The sequence below is a fragment of the Anguilla rostrata genome, chromosome 1, assembly GCF_018555375.3.
Source record: "Anguilla rostrata isolate EN2019 chromosome 1, ASM1855537v3, whole genome shotgun sequence".
In the NCBI taxonomy this organism is placed as follows: Eukaryota; Metazoa; Chordata; class Actinopteri; order Anguilliformes; family Anguillidae; genus Anguilla; species Anguilla rostrata.
The window spans coordinates 13,160,303-13,178,059 of NC_057933.1; the positions used below are offsets into that span (position 1 = coordinate 13,160,303).

Sequence of the window (17,757 nt, forward strand, 5' to 3'; positions counted from 1 at the left end):
GACAGCTTTCTGTAGCGATGGGAATTTCAAAGCCAATTTCACTGGGGGTCATTAACTTCTGACAGGTTTAGGTGAAAATATGTTTATTGGGTGATGCAAAATGAAACATGTCAGGGATAAAAACAAAATGTCAATTTTTTATCCTGTCAAACAAAAAATATGACAAATATGTCACACAAAAAAATAAATAAAATCCAAATGGAGGAGAGGACTTGCTCTAGCCACATTTTTTTATTTTTCTTAGGTATATAGCCTATGTGTTGTGTGCATGCTTGCATGTGTTCGTGTGTGTGTGTGTGTGTGTGTGTGTGTGTGTGTACGCACGCGTGTGTTTTCCCAACTGATGAGCTGCAGAGGGCAAGGAGAATTCCCCGGAGTGTATGATATTACTAACGGCCGTGGCATCGGATTATTCATATTTCCTTCCCAGAGAAGTGACCCTGCTGGTCTAAATTTCCAAATGTACTGTAATCAGGAAAAATCAATAGGGTTTAGAGCACTTTCTGGGTGATTTATTCCCATCTCCTGACAGCTGGCGTGTCGGTCTGAAGGCCGGCTCAATGGCAGGAGTCAATAGAGTCTCCAATCAGAGGGAAAAGGGGAAGGGGGGGGGAACACTTGGATTACACTGGTCTCCTAGGCAACAGGCAACAGTAGAGTATATAAAGGCTGTTTGATAGTCTTGGCAGAGGGATCTTTCATTCTCACTAAGAACCATGGGTCTCTGAAGATGCAATACTCCATCACAACCAATACAGTTAATCCCATCAACTTCCATGCAAAATGAAAGGACTGCTATTATGAGTCTCTCCCTCTCCCCCCCCCTCCCCTCCCAGCATGAAGCCTTCCTTTAAAAATCTGTGAAATATGGAATTGGCAGAAAACAGTCGCTCTAAAGCTGGATTTTTGGTCGCCTCATCGGTGGAGTTGAGTACCTGTGTTTGAATTTCTTAATCATGTTCTTTTCTTCACTCTGAAGAAATTAGCCATTGCATTTCAGAAACACACACGTTTTTTTATTTTATTCCTGAGGTCAGCGGTCTGCGATGCGAACTGTTTCACATAATTCAGCCCGCTCCATTTGTCCTTCGTTCCCTCCGCTCCCTGTTATTTGGCGTGCGGTGACACACAGCAGAGCGACCGGTGTCCGTTTCACGACCGATAAGTCAACGTGAGCGAGCGACCAGCCGCGGCGAAAGTCTCCAAACCCCAACAGTCTTCAGCGGCTAACGGCGCGGCGCCCTTCCCTCCGGTTCTCCCGCCGCGACGGCTCTTTGTTCAGGTGCCCCGGCGGCCCCCGGCGGCCCCCGGCGGCCCCCGGCGCGCACGGCCTCGCCTGCGCCTGGGCTGCGGGGGGAACGGACAGGGGCCCCCTTCCCATTTGCGGCGCGTGGAGGGGATGCACTCAGGAGCTAACGATCAGGCCGCCACTTTGGCCCCCCGAGCCCCCAAGCCCCCCCCCCCCCCCCCCCGAGCCCTCACTCCATTACCGCGATTGCAGCGGAGCACCATGGGAGCGTCTCCAAAGTCTCGGGCCCCACTCAGCCCTGTCTGAGGCTTTGGGAGCGCGGAGTGGGGGTCGCCGGGGTTGCCCCCCGCTCCACTCCACCACAAAGGGGGACTTGTGCAGAGAGGAGCACCCACCGAGCGGGTGGGCTGCGTGCTTTTCATCTAAATAGGACAGCACATCATCTTCCCCTCCGCCCTTTTCTCTCTCCTCCATCTTGATTCGGCGCGCGGGCGTGAATGGCGGAGGGGTCGGGCGGGACAATGAGGCCGCGGGACAAAGACTCGCAGGAGATTTAATGGTGCTGAAGACGCCTCCCGGCTCAAGACACCCCTCTCGAACCCTGCAAGGCCCATCGAAGTGACTGCCCCCACACAAGAGCACTGTCTGAGGGGCATTGTCAGGACCTCATGCAGCGACATTCCCTGAGGAACCAGGGTCCCCGTTCATTCAGAGTGCCGCTTTAGCGTCCACAACATGGTCGTACGCTACTGCTTGTGTTGGAGGTCACTAAAAAATATGAGTAAACAATGCCTTGCTGTTGTATGTTATGGACTCAACTTCCATTGAGGCACAGGTGGCCCAGTGGATCTTCGAAAGATTACAGCAGATTATTTGTTTCAAGATCTCAGAGCTTTGTCAAATAATTGCTATTTTAATCCTAGCAAAAGATCACTTTGCTAAGACCACAGCTTTTTCTGAGGACCCATACCACAACAATGCTGCAAACGAGAACAAAATCATATTCAGTCTTCATAATCAAGCCCCTCCACCAAACCCTCCCCCCCTCAACAACCCCCAAAAAGTCAAAGTTTTCCAAGGCACAGTGGGGCCTGAGGCTGGTGTCAAGGCTGGAGCCATGGGGGGGGGACAAAAGTCTAGATGACAGAGGACTGGTGTTGAGAGCTGCAGACTGGGTCAGAAAGCCATTTCTTTTCTTGGCGGGCACGCATACTGTTTATGCTTAAGCAGATTCAGCATGTGGAGGTTTTCACAAGCAATATGGCGTCCCCTGTGAAGACAGCATAAGGCAGAGACGCGAGGAACTGAGATTTGGGCTGGAGTCTGCGCTGAAGCGAGAACCTCGTTTATAACGATGCCGATTACGCGTTTCAGAAAACGGCCATCTTACGTTCTAAATTTAACGGGGGGAATTGAACCCATCTGTGAATCAAGCTCTGTGTATGTGCATTTAGTGAAATGGGTAGCAGTTCAATATGTTTCAGCTCATAACAGGATCGCTGTGCGTTTTTGGTGATTTGCATGAATTGTTTTGCCTTGCATTCGGGCCATTGTTGTTCTGACTGGTTAAAAACACATTCCGTTCTGTCTGACAGGAGACCACAAAAACCATTTACTGAGGCAAAGCCGGGTCAATTTTGGTCCTAGAGGTTAAAAATAAAACAAAGAGACTGAAGCTATGACTCAAGAAACCCAAGTAATTTCAGCTTCTCTCATAAAAAAAAGCGGCCAGTATCATTGTAGAACTACTGCCGAAGACTTTGTTACTGTACAGCGAGAGACCAGAAGGTACTAGCCTACATGTGGTAGCGATTCAACTGCTCACATTTCTCACTCAGAAGCCTACATTTCATTTTCACAGTTTAAACATGCAGAACTTCTTTTCTTTCTTATTTCAATGGCTTAAGGCATTATACACAGGATTACAGGGGGTTTGGTCACTCTTCCCATTTGGTATGCTGGGGATAGGTGTCACAAAATCAAGGACAGTAAATACAAGCCTGAACAGATGGCATTAGACACTAATGTCCCCAAACACAGAAAAACAATTTATGTCTCAGCAGGCGAAAGGCACTAGAAATAGTCATCACTGCAGCACACGTTACCTGGTCCTTCACTTCTTGCTTTAAGATACAGTGTGCAGACGGCTCCTCTGCTACTGCAAAGGACTGCTGCACTACATTTCGTGCTCCGGTTTTCGGACAAAACGCTAATAGCTAACTAAAGTTGAGCAATCCAAATAGTTCCTATTGTCTGTTTTAGTTCTTAAGACTAATTGTCTTTTTGTGTCGGTGAGAAGCTAACAAACAACCCTGGCCCAGCTAGGCTGAAAATTCCCTACGCAATTCTCTGACGTCATAAAAATACCAATCATAACACCCATCCCCACCCCCAGTCTCACCCCCAACCAGTCAGTCAATGCCCCAAAAATGAAAGCGAGAGAAAATGGTTTTGTAGATGGGATTAATTCGGATGAGTCATCACAGAGACCAGAAATCAAAGGGAAATAAGATTACAGCTGTGCGTTTTCCCAACTTCACCTACAACCACCTATCGATTTAGTCACAGCACTTATCAACTGATTAACTGCTTGCTTTATTATCCTAACTATGAGCAAAAAAACATTATTTACCTAATGCAGTTTAGATAAGACAGCACACTTAAAAACAAGTTTCTCGTGTCCTTCCCCAGTTTTGAAAACAACACCGGACGCATAAACAGAGAGAATCCCTTATTAGACCTAATCTACCTGGTTCTGGTGAGTTTGATGCTCTTGTTGCTCTTGGCGCGAGCGGAAAGCTGCTGACGTGCCCAGTCTGCGCTCGGACGCGGCCGCTATTGATCACAGCCACTGCCGCGTCAGCGCTTATTATCAGGGACCTTGGGAGTCGCAGCGTAACCCTAGTAACCCTGATAAGCAGTGGGGGGAGTGACGCTGGGACGAGGAGGGGGGGTGTGGGGGGGAGGGGCTGGTTTGCGTGCCATAGCTCCTCCACACAGCTCAACATCTGTCCCTCTGAAACGCAACATCTGCCCCAGACGCACATCGACGGGCAGGGCTCGCTCTCACGCTGACAGACGCACGTCACAGAGTACATCGTTTTGCCTGTGATCTGAGAAACAAAAGCGCTGACCCACAACAGGTCAAACGGGGAAAAAGAGGCGGGATGGGGGGTGGGTAATTTTCTTCAGGGCCCAGAATGCACTGCGGTGTGGCAGGAGGCAGCAAAGGACAGCCGTCTCCCTCGGCATGTCAGATATGTTCCTTTTTCTAAATAATTAAACGGATGAACTCCAGAGAACTACCGAGTAAATAAGCGGCACATCATTACAATAGCAGCGAGGAATCTGGGTCATGGAGGATGAAATGCTTTTTGTCTTTATAAAACTATTTGGATTATTGCCAGGTGTTTCATTTGATCACCGATAAAGGTGACTGAGGATACCTCCCTTTTGATCTCCCAGAATAATCGCATATTAATGTGCTGCAATATATTTCGCAGCTACTGTACTTTATGTCCCCGCCGCATTTTTCGGCTGTCTGTCACTATAGAAACAATGTAAACAAATGAAAACATGCACAGTTTCACATTAATCATCAAATGCACTGTATCTCAGCAGGTCCACCTCTTACTTAAAAGACAAAGATCACTTCTCACTCAAATTCTAGAAATACCACGAGTGAGGGACTCTGCCTGTCTGTCTTTTTTCATTCTAATTTCATCTCGCTAAATGTTTACAGATTGGTCTTCCAACAAAGTCCATTGATAAAATGTGCAACATTTATCTAACTTACTGCTTGTGAAATGTGCTCACTTTCCTATAAACAGTTCATGTAGGCCTATATAAGACAGACCACATCCACAACAAAAACAAGTCTATACCATGAAATAATGTTCCCGGTAGTGTCTGTGTGTATGTACGTGTGTCAGAGAGAGAGAGACAGAGAAAGTAAGTGAAAGAGTGTTTGTATGTGCGAAAGAAAGGCAGTGTGTGTGTGTGTGTGTGTGTGTGAGAGAGAGAGAGAGATAAAGAGAGAAGATGAGAGAGTATGTGTACATGCGTGAGAGTGTCTGTGTACACACAGACGCGTGTGTCTGTCTGTGTGAGCATGCAAGTAGGAGACACCAGTCTTGCTGATCCACCTCACTCAGACTGATAATCCTGGAGTGGCGGCATTGTGTTTGTAAACAACGCCATGGAAACTAATGACACACTGACTGCAGCACTGGTACACACCTCTCGGATTCAGACAACACTCAGCTACAATCACACAGCACAGTCAACATGGGGACTCGCACACAGCTGCACTGATTAATGACATTTGTCAGGCCGTGACCCAGAAATACATTCACAGAAACATGTGAGGGCATTGTTATTATAATTTCCAGCTCCTTCAATTGATGGAAAACAATTTGGCAGGTGTGCAAAAAGTAATTTCATTTCAGCAGAGCCTAGTTAAACATAAATCGACCAGAATTGAGATTATTTAATCTGTTTCCTTTTCATACCTTTCCCTCTGAATATTTTGTCACTCGACCCAGCCATAAAAACACTACCAATTTGAAGCGAGACTTCAAAATTGGGTATTGTCCTACTGCAACTGCTGTTTGTTTTTAACCGAGTAACGATAATAGCCATAAACACGGCACGAGAAAATGATCAAAATATTAAAAAACAGATTTTAATTTTATTGCTCCAATGAGGTGACTTTGCATCGGAATTTGCCGTAAAGTTCAGCAAGGGTACGGCGTGTTCACCCAAATGCATTTTACATTCAGCTGTACAGCTGCAGGTCCCATCAATTTCAAACGCAGCCGCAGCACACGAAACGACACACGGGGGCTGGGGAGATAAAATTTTGAGAAAACCATAAAAAAGCAAGCTGCCACAAATAAGCCCTGCCCAAAAAGTCAGGTCCGCTGCCGTCGGAAACCATTCGGGAGCAATCGCTAGTGGCCAGCTATAAGAAAAATACCAGGAGCATACAAATGATTTTCTTGACACTTTCCGATTAAATTCTCAATGTAGAATCAATAGTATCAGTGTAAGAAATGCCAATAATTCTGTGCCACATAAATGAGAAATAGTGCTAATTCAGTCACAAAAATCACATTTAATTGCATACCATGCCACAAAATGAAGAAAAAAAAACTACACTGCTAATTGTATGCTCAGTGAAGGCGTAATCAAATTGCTGAAAGACTACCGTAGGACACAGGCAGAGAAGACAACATTTAGGCTATTGCAGGTGCATTTCACAATTACTATGTGCAAAATACTCTAAGTATCTTAAATATGCATAAATATGTGATGATAATGTGAACAAAATTCAACACTTTCATTTCAGGAAGCTAAGAAAAAATTGAGAATAAATCAAGTTCTTTTTAAAGTAGACCGGTAGAAAGGTTATCACTTTTCTGAAATGGACAAATGATCCTTTTAAGTTCCTTTCACATAATTTTTAGAGTGTTTGGTGGTAATATTAGGCCTAAAGTTTGTTCTCAACTTTTACTAACTATTTTGAGATGGCATTCCTATTGTGTTACTTTTAACATTAGGTCTTTAAATATAGGCTAGACTTCATAAAAACTAGAAAAAAACCTGACAACAACATGGCTTTAACACAACAAGCAACAAACTACATATTTGGGCCTACTCTGTTAATATATAAATGACTAAAATGTAAGACTTGGTTTTGATTAAAGGTGGTCTCTTTGAGGCTTGGTCGACTAAATGGGTTTTTGATATTTCATTTTTTCATCTGTTGCATTGCCTAAATGTATCATATTCAAAATGATAAGCCTCAATGAGCTCTTCTTTGATAATTGCTTTTAGCCTCAAGCTAACAGTGCCGATGCTCCTATTGCATACAGTGCACTTCAAATTATGAAATTCAGAAAAAGAAGAGAAAATGTTATTAACTGTGGAGTACAATACCAGTGTTCACAACAGAAAGAACTACAGACTGAAACCAAAACTACAGATAGTGCCGAAAGATGATTATTTACAAGAGGAAATGCATTGTAACTGTAACTGATCTAAGGTTCGGATTAAACGCATGATTTGCCACCAGTTACACAATTAAGTTTCACTTCAAGAAATTTTGCAACATTTGACCCCCTCTCCCAGACTGCCGTTTGAGAACAGAGGTGGCTTATAAGCACTTACTGTATCAGGCAGATAAGCGCAAGATAAGTAAAGTACTTTCCTTATATAACCTTAACTACTAATACCAATCACTAACTGCAAATGCCCCCAATTACCGCAATATTGTGTTAATGGCTTTGATGATGTTCTGCTCAAATATCCCTTGGTATTGTGATCACAGCAGATCAGAAGAAGTATTTGCATTCAGAAGAAGCACATGAGTACAGTTATGCCCATTTAAAGTGCTTTTCCCACGTTTTCTCACTGCTGTATTGATCTAGATGAAAGCCCAGCATACTATGTACTTCTCTCATGTGGTTGAGTGTGGTCCCACAGACCTCATTAAACTCAAGAGGCTTTGCAACAGTAGACCACTTGAGCATTATCGGATAAACTGCACAGTGTTAATAATGATACCGTGCGTCCTTTTTTATACTTCAGGACTGCAATCATATGTAAACTAACCATCTTTTGTATACAACAAAAAGGCAATGCAAACAGCCAGGAGACGCCTTCCCACTGTATTGAGCACAGGGGGAGGTAGACTTGAGCAGTCAGACCCAGCACAAGGGGTTAACAGACTGCGGAAATCAGCCCGACATGTTGTGACGGGTGAGGGAAGAGAGAGACTCCTGCCCACTGCAGCGCCTTGACTCGACTACTCCGCCGCGACTGGATTAGCCTTTCCCAGTGAAGGGAGAAAAAATGCACGCGCACACACACTGCCACATCAGTTTCCCTGTTGCTACAGCAACTGCTTACTTTCCATGTCAACTGCAACCTAGTTTCTATGGAGACACGTATACAAAAAAAATTCTTTGCAGCACAGCCGAGGACCAGATGGCAGTGAACTCCGTAAGTCACATGGAACGGCTTTACTCTTCAGACTGGTACAGAAGTATGAAGCATTCTGGTGCACGCACACACACACGCATGCATGCACACACACACACACACACACATGCACGCACATGCATGCACAAGTGCGCGCACACACACACAGCCATGAGTGCACATGTACACAAAAATGTTGCATACTGCATGCTAGCAAAAATGCAAATGCATCACAAGAAGCCATCCCTGGATAATAAAAGTTTATATAGGCTATGTTATATATAAGATTACGTTATGACATAGAAAGAAAACCCTGAAAGGATGTAAGGAACAGCTTGCACTCTGTAAAATATGATTACAGATGCATAAAAAAAAACTAGGACATTTTTAACAATCCAGTAAGAGGACACTGCAGAAAAATCGCCCTTACCTGACTTCTGTCCTTGTCCACTTTCTTAAAACACTTATTGAGAGACAGGTTGTGCCGGACTGAGTTTTTCCACCCTGTGGGGGCGTTGGCAAAGTAGGGGAAGTGTTCGAGAATCCAGTTATATATATCCTTAACAGGGAGTCTCTTGGAGGGCGAGTCCTCGATGGCCATGAAGATGAGGCAGCTGAAGGAGTAGGGGGGCTTGCAGTTGGGGTTCTGCTTGGCGTCGTAGGGAAGGTCGGACTGAGCAGGCGAGGGCGGGGTGTCGTCGTCCAGCTCCTGGACGGGGCTCACGCTCCGCAGCATCGAGTCCCCAAAACTATTGAGCAGGTTCTTGCTCTCGTGGAGCCAGTTTAGGTTGGTGAGCTCCTCGTCGTCCAGGTTCCCCTTCTCCAGCTTGATTATGGGGGGTTTGAGGTCCATCTCCTCCTCCTCCTGCAGGGCCTTGGTGAACGAGCTGGCCTGGTAGAACTGGCTCAGACCACTAGTTACACTGATACCGGAACCTTCCGGTTTCTTACTTGGAGGCATGACGGGACCCATTTAGACCAAGACACCTGCAGGGAGAGACACCAAGGACAGTTAGCGTTTCCTGTCTGCCTGTCCCTTTCTCTGTCTTTACATCTAGTTTAGCAAAGCATAGCTCTGTTCTTACAGTTGGGATTTACTTAAGAAACGACATGCATGATATTAACACTCACACCCTGGATTAGTTTTCACAATACTCTGGTTACAAATCAACTCTGGCACAAAATTCCATATTTCTGACAAGTAAATAATGCACCAAAAAAAAAAGCTAAACGCACAACCTCAAAAAGACAACAGCCATTGTATTCTCAGAGACAGCTCTGGAATGTATAGAATGCTAGGTAGTGTGAAGTCTGTGGGAGACTGAGATAGACATCCATCAAAATGGAAAAACAATGCTGTCACAATCTGTGAGGTCACGTATGGTGCTTCCTGCAAACATTTTCTGTCTCTGCTTCTCTCATTCATTCAAATCAGACAGGCACACACACTTCAATCCTGCTCAGTTAATATTGTTTGGAGTAAAACTTCACCGATTCAACCCCCGGAAACAACTAGGCCCTATGTCCTCCTATTGGGAGAGCATTGGCTTCAGTACAATTGCTAATATAATTTCCAATATAACGATCCCCGTTAAAGCCAACAAGATCCAGTGGGGGTGGAACTAACATGGTTTCAACGTCTTTCATCCTGAAACGAAGTACTGAGGATGTCTCAGAAAAGGCTCTTACCGACTAAATCCACTGTCATTATGACTGATTTATTCGCATTTGTCACTGTATACCATGAAATGAGTCCCTCTGTCTCTGCCTCTCTCTAATTAAGGTAATAGCCATGTTTATGGCTCAATCCCTTGTTTTTCTGTAGACTTGTCAAGCAAAGCAGTCGCTAAAAAATATCTGCCCGTCATAAAACTATTCATTAATGAGGTCTCACAGAGGACAGACAAGACTATGGGCGGTTTTATAAGGTGGTAAACATGTACCAGACTGTACCTGAGTTTCTCTAAAGATGATGAGGAGATGGCCTGTTCATTGAGCCCCCTGATGTGAGCACAAGTTTAATTATTTAATGCAGTTTGCACAAGCAGTGGATTTTTGTTTTGTTTAAAAGGTTTATGCTGACATTATAAGTACGTATATAACTGCACATCAATGCTGACATGCTCCTTCAAACCCCAAAACACACAGGAAAAGAATACGAGTGTTAAAACAACATTGCATTTTGAATTAACAACACATCTACCTCCAAGACATCACTCAGACAAAAGGAATTAAAATGCCATGCTAATGGAGTACCAGCTATAAATGTTGTACAGTAAAATGCTCACTTTATTTGATCTATTTATGGATACAGCACTGTGCAAATTATAATACCACAAAGAACAAATTCACATCAGCTTGTCTCACTGTAAAATTATGCACTCATCTCCAAATTTTACCAGAGAAATATGAAAAATATTTGGGAGGAAAAAAAATCTCTGTGGCAATGGTTGTGTTATCAATGACATTGATTGGTAGACTTTAGAAGGACAAATAAAATAAGATTATTTACAATTAATCATTAACCAATGTGTTGCTACCTCTCCCCAGAAAGCAACTGATCCAACTTCGTCTCCAAATGGGAGTTGCGCTCCCCTGAGTCTCTGAACAGGAAAATTATATTATAGCCGACAGTAAAGTAATTTAATTGCACTGTTGCTATGACAACACACTGCTCTGTTTGGGCCTAATTTGCTTAACTGCCAATTGCATCCCTAAGGGATCTCATATATCATTCTTTTCCATTCTTTTGTGTTCTAAACAAACTTATAAACAACGCCTTAAGACAACGTTCCTGATCAACTGCGAAGTTCACGTGAGAATGGTAGGCTACACTAACTTTTTAAAGTAGCTTATTATTGAAGCTTTGTATAGCATATTCGCATATAGATACATTTTATCCCAGACTAGCGGCAAATAAAACCGTATTTCAAATTCCTTAAAATTATGCGATTTATAGCCTATTCTATATTTATCAGTTGATACTAACCGACTGAAAAATGCAGAGTTGCCACGTTAGTTGCATTAAGCAGCAATTATAAAGTAACGGTGCCAAGGCATCAAAGACTCAATTATTAATTAAGCGGTTTATTTAATCTTGAAATCATGCGAAATATATTTGGTAGCCTACCTTATCACAGGTAGCAACTGGTTTACTGAAAGTTCAAACCATACCTTTCTGCGCTTGGAATGAAAACTCCCACAAGTGTCAATTAGTAAACAACTGAATACAAATCTACAGAGTTTCCGTGCACAGATACAGTCGGTAGGCCTATCGCCACATTTCCCCATAAAACGGGCGTCAGACAAGAAATTTCTGTCCGTTTTCTGAAACTTAAATTATTTCATTTTTGTAGAAGGGTAGGCTATAAAGTTACAGCTCTTTCTCATTATAGAGAAGTAGGCTAACCTATGTTGCGGCATTTGCAAAAGTAGCCAACAAACCAGGCAAAATGTTGAAACGTTTTTTATTAATTTCTGAAATAAGTCATGTATTAGCGTAGCCTACTCGACATGCTCTCGTAGCTACTGGGAGCCAGAATACGATCCTTGTCGCACGGACGCAAAGCACAACAGTAGGCTATACGATTAACTAGCTTTCTCGCAATTAAAGCAAAACTTTTTTAGTCGTACGTGGCGGTTTTAAACGCCATTATCTAATCGGCCAAGCACGGTCGGTAAAGAATAGAAATTTACAAAGCTCTCCCCTTTCCTTACCTGGGCATGTGTGGATTAGGCTATACTGAAAAGTATCGCTGGAATCAACGTTCCTGCACAAATTCCTTCAAATCCTTCCATTGCATTCTTTAGCCCAAGTCACACACTGGCATCTAGAGAAAGAAACCGGGAAGGAAGGAGCAGTCACCAGGCATCTGCAGACAACCTCGGTACATAACAAATTCTCTAGTCGTTTCTACTATCCCGATCGCCTGTGTCTTGAGTATGTGTTTTGCTCTGTTCTTGCTGGGGAAAAAAATAAACTGCTCTACAGCAAATGAAAACTGCACACATGACCAGGGGAGAAGCTGTGGGCAGGGCGTCATCAGCGAGCAGCAGTAACGGGATGAATCGGGGGGGTAAACACAAAAAAGTAAAGGGACGGAGATAATTAAGCACTCCGGTCTGTTTGAGAGCCCAAATACCAGCTGTCCGAGCAAATCAACATTTGTTTGTAATAGGTCTGCTAACAGAGCGGCGCAGTAGCACCGCATGGTTATAAAGTCACAGTTAAATTAATCAACATCACACTCTTTTCAGGGTAAACGGGGGTTCCTTGGGCAAAAACGATAACGTTTGCATACAGGGACCTTCATCTCAATAATTATAATAGAAGAAAAGGATTTGATTTTATACTGTTGTATTAATAATTGCGCCTTCTACGTAGCATATTAGGCTACTCAGTGTCTTCGTAATATAACGGGAGTTAAATAATAATAATAATAATAATAATAATAATAATAATAAAGCACTGTCATTATAAAAAACTAACAGTTTAAAACAATTTCACCAATTAATGATATTAATAAGAAGAGTCTAATAATAAAATGTTTATTATTATTATTATTATTATTATTATTGTGGACTATGTTATGGACATCCTTTTTTACTGTGGGCCCCAAAAAATCCTGAACTAAAGGGAGCAGAGAGGGTTTGTATTATAAAGGTGCCCTTTATTCATATATGTGGATGACTGGATGAGTTATGTTCCCAACAGGGTCATTTTTACCTTGGTTTTATCCCACAAAAATCAGAACAATTTACAGGTATTCCTATGAACAGCAAGGCACACTAATAAACATCTGTTCTAATCATTGAATCTGATGACTTTTGCTCATGTCTATGCATGAGAGCACAGCACGTTATTGGAAGGTCCAGTAGCAGCAGTTCCACAATTTTTTAAATTTTATTTTTATCTAACATTGCTTCCTTTATGAAACTGCTGTTTTGCACTAACGGTATTCACTTAAATATTGGTTTCATAACATCAAATGTTTTTGCGATACTCATTTTTAAGGTGACACAAAGCGGAGAGATAAAAACAAACAGTGGAGAGTCAACAGTCCTGTGAACTCTTCTCTGAACCGCTCAGCAAGGCTTTTTTTTAATCCTGTGGGGTAACAGTGCCTGTAGTCTGCACCAGCCGTGGGCCTCCGTAAAACACAAAGGCAAATCCACTCTTGAAAAGACACAGGCTGCCCCTATTACAAGCTAACCAACTGCCAAACTGTCATTTCGCTGCTCAGCCAAACAGGAGACTTGTGTAATAACAACCTCAAAACTCATTTAAACTTTGAAAAGGAAACTAATGAGGCTATTCAGGCTGGTAATAAATTATTCACAGAACTACTGATACAACTGAAGTGACAGGACAAAGTAAACTTCAGACACCATGCTGGAATATGGAATAAAGTAGCCCGCAATGTGCAGTACACTGTAAAAAAAAATCCCTGACTAGTCATAGTCTAAAGCAAGCTGAAAACTACTGAACCGAAAATAAGCGTGTTCTATTTTCCTTCAGAGATTTAGTGCAAATGGCAGCAGGGAAAAAAAATAAATAAATAACATTTGTCTGTAACACTATCAGATTAAAAAATCTGTTCGCAGCAGTCAGTCCTGCAAACTAGTAAAAGACTCGAGGGCACCTGGAACCTTGGAAAAAGGCATCTTGGGGGTTTTTCTGTGCCACTGAAAAGAGCACTGGAAAAATGTGCAGAGAAGTAGCAGTGCTTGACATTGGTGTGAGGAGCACCACAATGTGTCAGTGTTTGCTTTAACCTGTTGGGAAAGATAATTCCCTCCATGGGCGCCGAGTCGGTCTGATTGACCTACTGCAGCGAGAGAGAGAGCGGAAGGACAGTAAGCCAGCCCCGGCCGTTCAAAAGACTACCCTGGAGGAGCCCCTCGCTCGGTCCTACCTTGCATTTGGTTACTGCATTTACTGCCATGCGCCTGGGGTTTTAGAGCAGGCCTCCTCCCAGAACCTCTCTTCTCTGACTTCTCTGTACGCAAATGTTTATTTGTAATCCTCAATGCACACTCCCGGAACTTCATGAGACAAAGTGGAATCTCGTAGCTTTGAGAAGGACAGGGTGGAGAAAAGAAATCTACGTCAAAACCTCTGACAAGCCCTGACTCATCTGTCCTGTGTTTACCTGAGGAAATTCCGTTTGTGGAGGGTGTTGCTGGCAAACCCCTCCTTGAATAGGTGTCACATGTCTTGCCCCGGTAACCTGTCTGGTGAGTGCCGACACTCTCGCGTCTCATTGGCTGAAACTTTGTGCTGCCTGCGGCCTCGTCCCCGCCACAGAGCCCATTTCAATGAAAACAGTGATGTCAGACGCTCACTGGACGTCAGTACACAAACAGAGGATTGCACTGCATATAGAGTCATATGCCTGCTGAGAGACAAAACAACTCTGAGGACTGTGTTTTTATTTCTTGTGTAAACACTGGGGCGGATTTAATTTAATTTAATTTAATTTAATAAAGATCTTATATAAAATTGATGCAGAAATTGCCTTAGCGGTTTCGCACCAGGATTACACCGCCTGGGTTTTTTCACTAGAAACAGGCTCTAAAGGGAGGGCAAAGGTCACTCTCTCCTTTCATTGGACGTAGTAAATAGCCGAAGTTCAGCAGTCTGTAGAGCGCTGTCCTTATCTCCTTTCGGTCCTGATAGCAGGTAGTGTTCACAGCACATGAGTGCTCCCCAGCCCAACAGTACACCTATCTCCAGTTCACCTCCGATTGCCCCTTTCAATGAAAAACGCCAACGCGTAACTTTTTAATTGTCATCCAGAAACATTTTGCCGCAAGGCAAGCATGTCATTACAATGCATCAACAATATTGGCTTTATCACCAATGAAATGCTTAGTTTCTCTGTCTTCTTGTTGTTTTATATCCATGGCATATACAGTAATACATTCTTGCCTGAAGGGAAATATTGAGTAATGTTTCCTGAGCTCGACAAACATGGTTAGCGTTAATGTTTGCAGAGATTATTTATCATTATTTTATGATAGTCATTGATTAATGATATGTACCCCTTCAGACTGAGAGCAACGTGCTTTGGCCTCTCCCACAGAAATATGATTTGGTCATCTGCCATAAAGAATCGAAACAGAAACTATACGGAATATGTAACAATCAGAGTGCACTTTTACAGCTTTGTTTTCATTACCCTATAAATTTACCAAAGTATGCTTTACCAGAACCCCCCAACCCCTCAACCCACCCAAAAAACCCTCAAAGCAAGTAAAGTAAAATAGAAACTTGCATTCACCTGTTGGTAGACAGGCCACAATTGTGTAGCCTTGTGACTGATACACATTAACAGAAAGCAGCCTGTTTGTAATAATCAGTCATATCAGAGCAAGGTCATCCCAGAGAGCTGTGGACAGCAGAGAGAATGAAAAGCACGGGGACACTGTGTTCATGCTGCTCATTCACAGTCAGACTCTGGACTGCTCCTAGCCTTCTGCTCCTCAATCTAATTATTTCCTCTGGCACACAGGAGCGGCCAGCTTGACTGATAGCAACCGCTGTATCTCGGCCATTTCATATGAAATTACCAAGTTAAAGTTTGAGATAGTCATGGCTACCTTGAAGCTACAGGATAATTAAACACCCCAAACTCTCCTGAGCATGGAGGCAGCCCCTCCCCCCCCCCCCCCCCAACACTCAAAGGCTTAGGGGTGTTCTATTTACCCTTGTAATGAGGCTGAATCCCTCAATTTCAGGTTGGACAGGCGTAGACCAAATGTTTTTAAATAATAAATTGGTGCTTTTTGCATTGTTAAAAAATGAAATGCTCTCTTTTGTGCAAATAGGAGCAGCTGCATACAAATACATAAATAATTACTGTTGTGATATCAATAGGTGAAGTCACTGCAAAGACAGAATTACATGACTGGGCTGTTTAGATATAACTATTTCTTAGTTGTTCCATCCTTATGTACTGCAAATGTTAGCCAATTATCCTTTGTTAAATTAAATTAAGGCTACAAGGGAAAGTGTTTTCAACTACAGGGCTTATCCGTTCTGGAACTTGTTTCCGTCCAGTGCAAATACAACTCTGTGACATCAGCTCATTAAAACCTAAAAATTATTTTTAGCCATTGCTACACTTTCAATTGTAGGCTATGTTATTTATAATTACCCTTCCTACAAATGTATGCGCCGTGCTTGCCAATTTCCTGGGACACTGGGAAACAAAAACTGTTATTTATTTTTATGTTTACAAACTTGAATTTCATTCTTTAGAATGTTAAAGCAATAGCAAATAGGAAACGGGATAAATTTCCGATGGTTTATTAAATTTGGTCCACTGTTGTTGTCAGAGCATATCGTTGAGTTTGTGGGGTATTTCTGATTCAGGTATGAATCAAGTATGGATGTTTTGTGCTGGCTAGACTCTCGCCTTACTGGGTGAGCAGTGCAGTCGACGGCCCCTGCAACTGTGTCACCATAGTCTGGAACACATACAGCCAGGTTACCCTGGCAACCAGAACAACTGGGGTAGAGTGACAAGCCGTGTTAATTCCTTCACCCATGAACCCCTGGGGACCACAGACATTCATCTTCATTTCCATTGGTGTCTAACACTGCATTAGGAATATTATTTTTCTGGCATAGCTTGCCTTATTATCTCATGATTTTTTTTTCTCTGCTCCATCCCCTCGCAAAAAAAAAAATGCGCTCTCTATTTAAAGTGAAAGGTTAAGAGTAAAGATTAAACAGAGCCCTGAAAACGAAAGTGATAACAGATTACTTTAAGTAAGAAAATATAGGCTGTGCATCTGGCTGTTATGATTTGTTCGATTTCAGCTAATGCGTTTGGGCCGTCTACACCCCCACTCACTTAGCGCTGCCGCCCACAGCATTTGTGAGCCTGTGAGCGGGGTTAAGAGTTAAGGTTGCTTTCTCTTTAAGGACACGTAGCCCTTCCGTATTACTCGCCTTCCACCGAGATGGAGAACTCCACTGTGGCCCTGCAGCCTGCCAAACATCCACGCAAACAAGCTGCAGGGCATGTCGTTTGCGCTGGGGGTGGGGTGCGGGGGCCAAGGACCTGGATGATCCTAAAGAGCTTCAGCAGAGTGCCCCCCCCCCGCCTCCCACCCCCCTCCTTGGACAGGGAACCGCTCTTCCCCTCCTTTCCCTGTCGTTTGGCGGGGCTGACCTGACAGAGGCACCGGCAGGGCAGATTTGGAAGGCGCCAGCAGGGGTTCCATCTGAGAGGCTGAACCCCAGGGCCGCACGGACGTCAAAGCATTAAACCCAAAATCTGGGTGAGGTTTAAGGGGCCGAACCGTTTCTCCACGCCAGCCTTCCAAGACGTGTCCCCAAAAAGAAAAAGAAAAATACAAATCCCCCAGTGTTCACAACGTGAACGTTCGCAATTGAGGGCACTGTTTGGAGAGCACGAAAAACTCAAAATATTCAGATTTCCTGGGTGTGTGATTTCTGCCTCACGCATCAGTGCCGGGGCCCCGTCCTCCATTCCGGCTCTGAGATTCAGAAA

General features: G+C 43.4%; 1 protein-coding gene across 12 annotated transcripts in view; it reads right to left on the bottom strand.

Annotated features, from left to right (window-relative positions):
• Positions 1–17,757, bottom strand: part of foxn3 (forkhead box N3) — a 79,171-nt gene that overhangs the window by 38,430 nt on the left and 22,984 nt on the right. For 5 of the 12 annotated variants that reach the window (XM_064323025.1, XM_064322976.1, XM_064323015.1 and 2 more), the window contains exon 2: positions 8,664–9,220. In XM_064323025.1, coding sequence (XP_064179095.1) covers positions 8,664–9,206 — 543 coding nt within the window. In that variant the 5' untranslated portion in view covers positions 9,207–9,220. Of the gene's footprint in view, positions 1–8,663; positions 9,221–11,950; positions 12,315–14,148; positions 14,413–17,757 lie in introns of those variants that run through there. The other 7 variants (XM_064322949.1, XM_064322967.1, XM_064322958.1 and 4 more) reach the window with 5 other exon arrangements.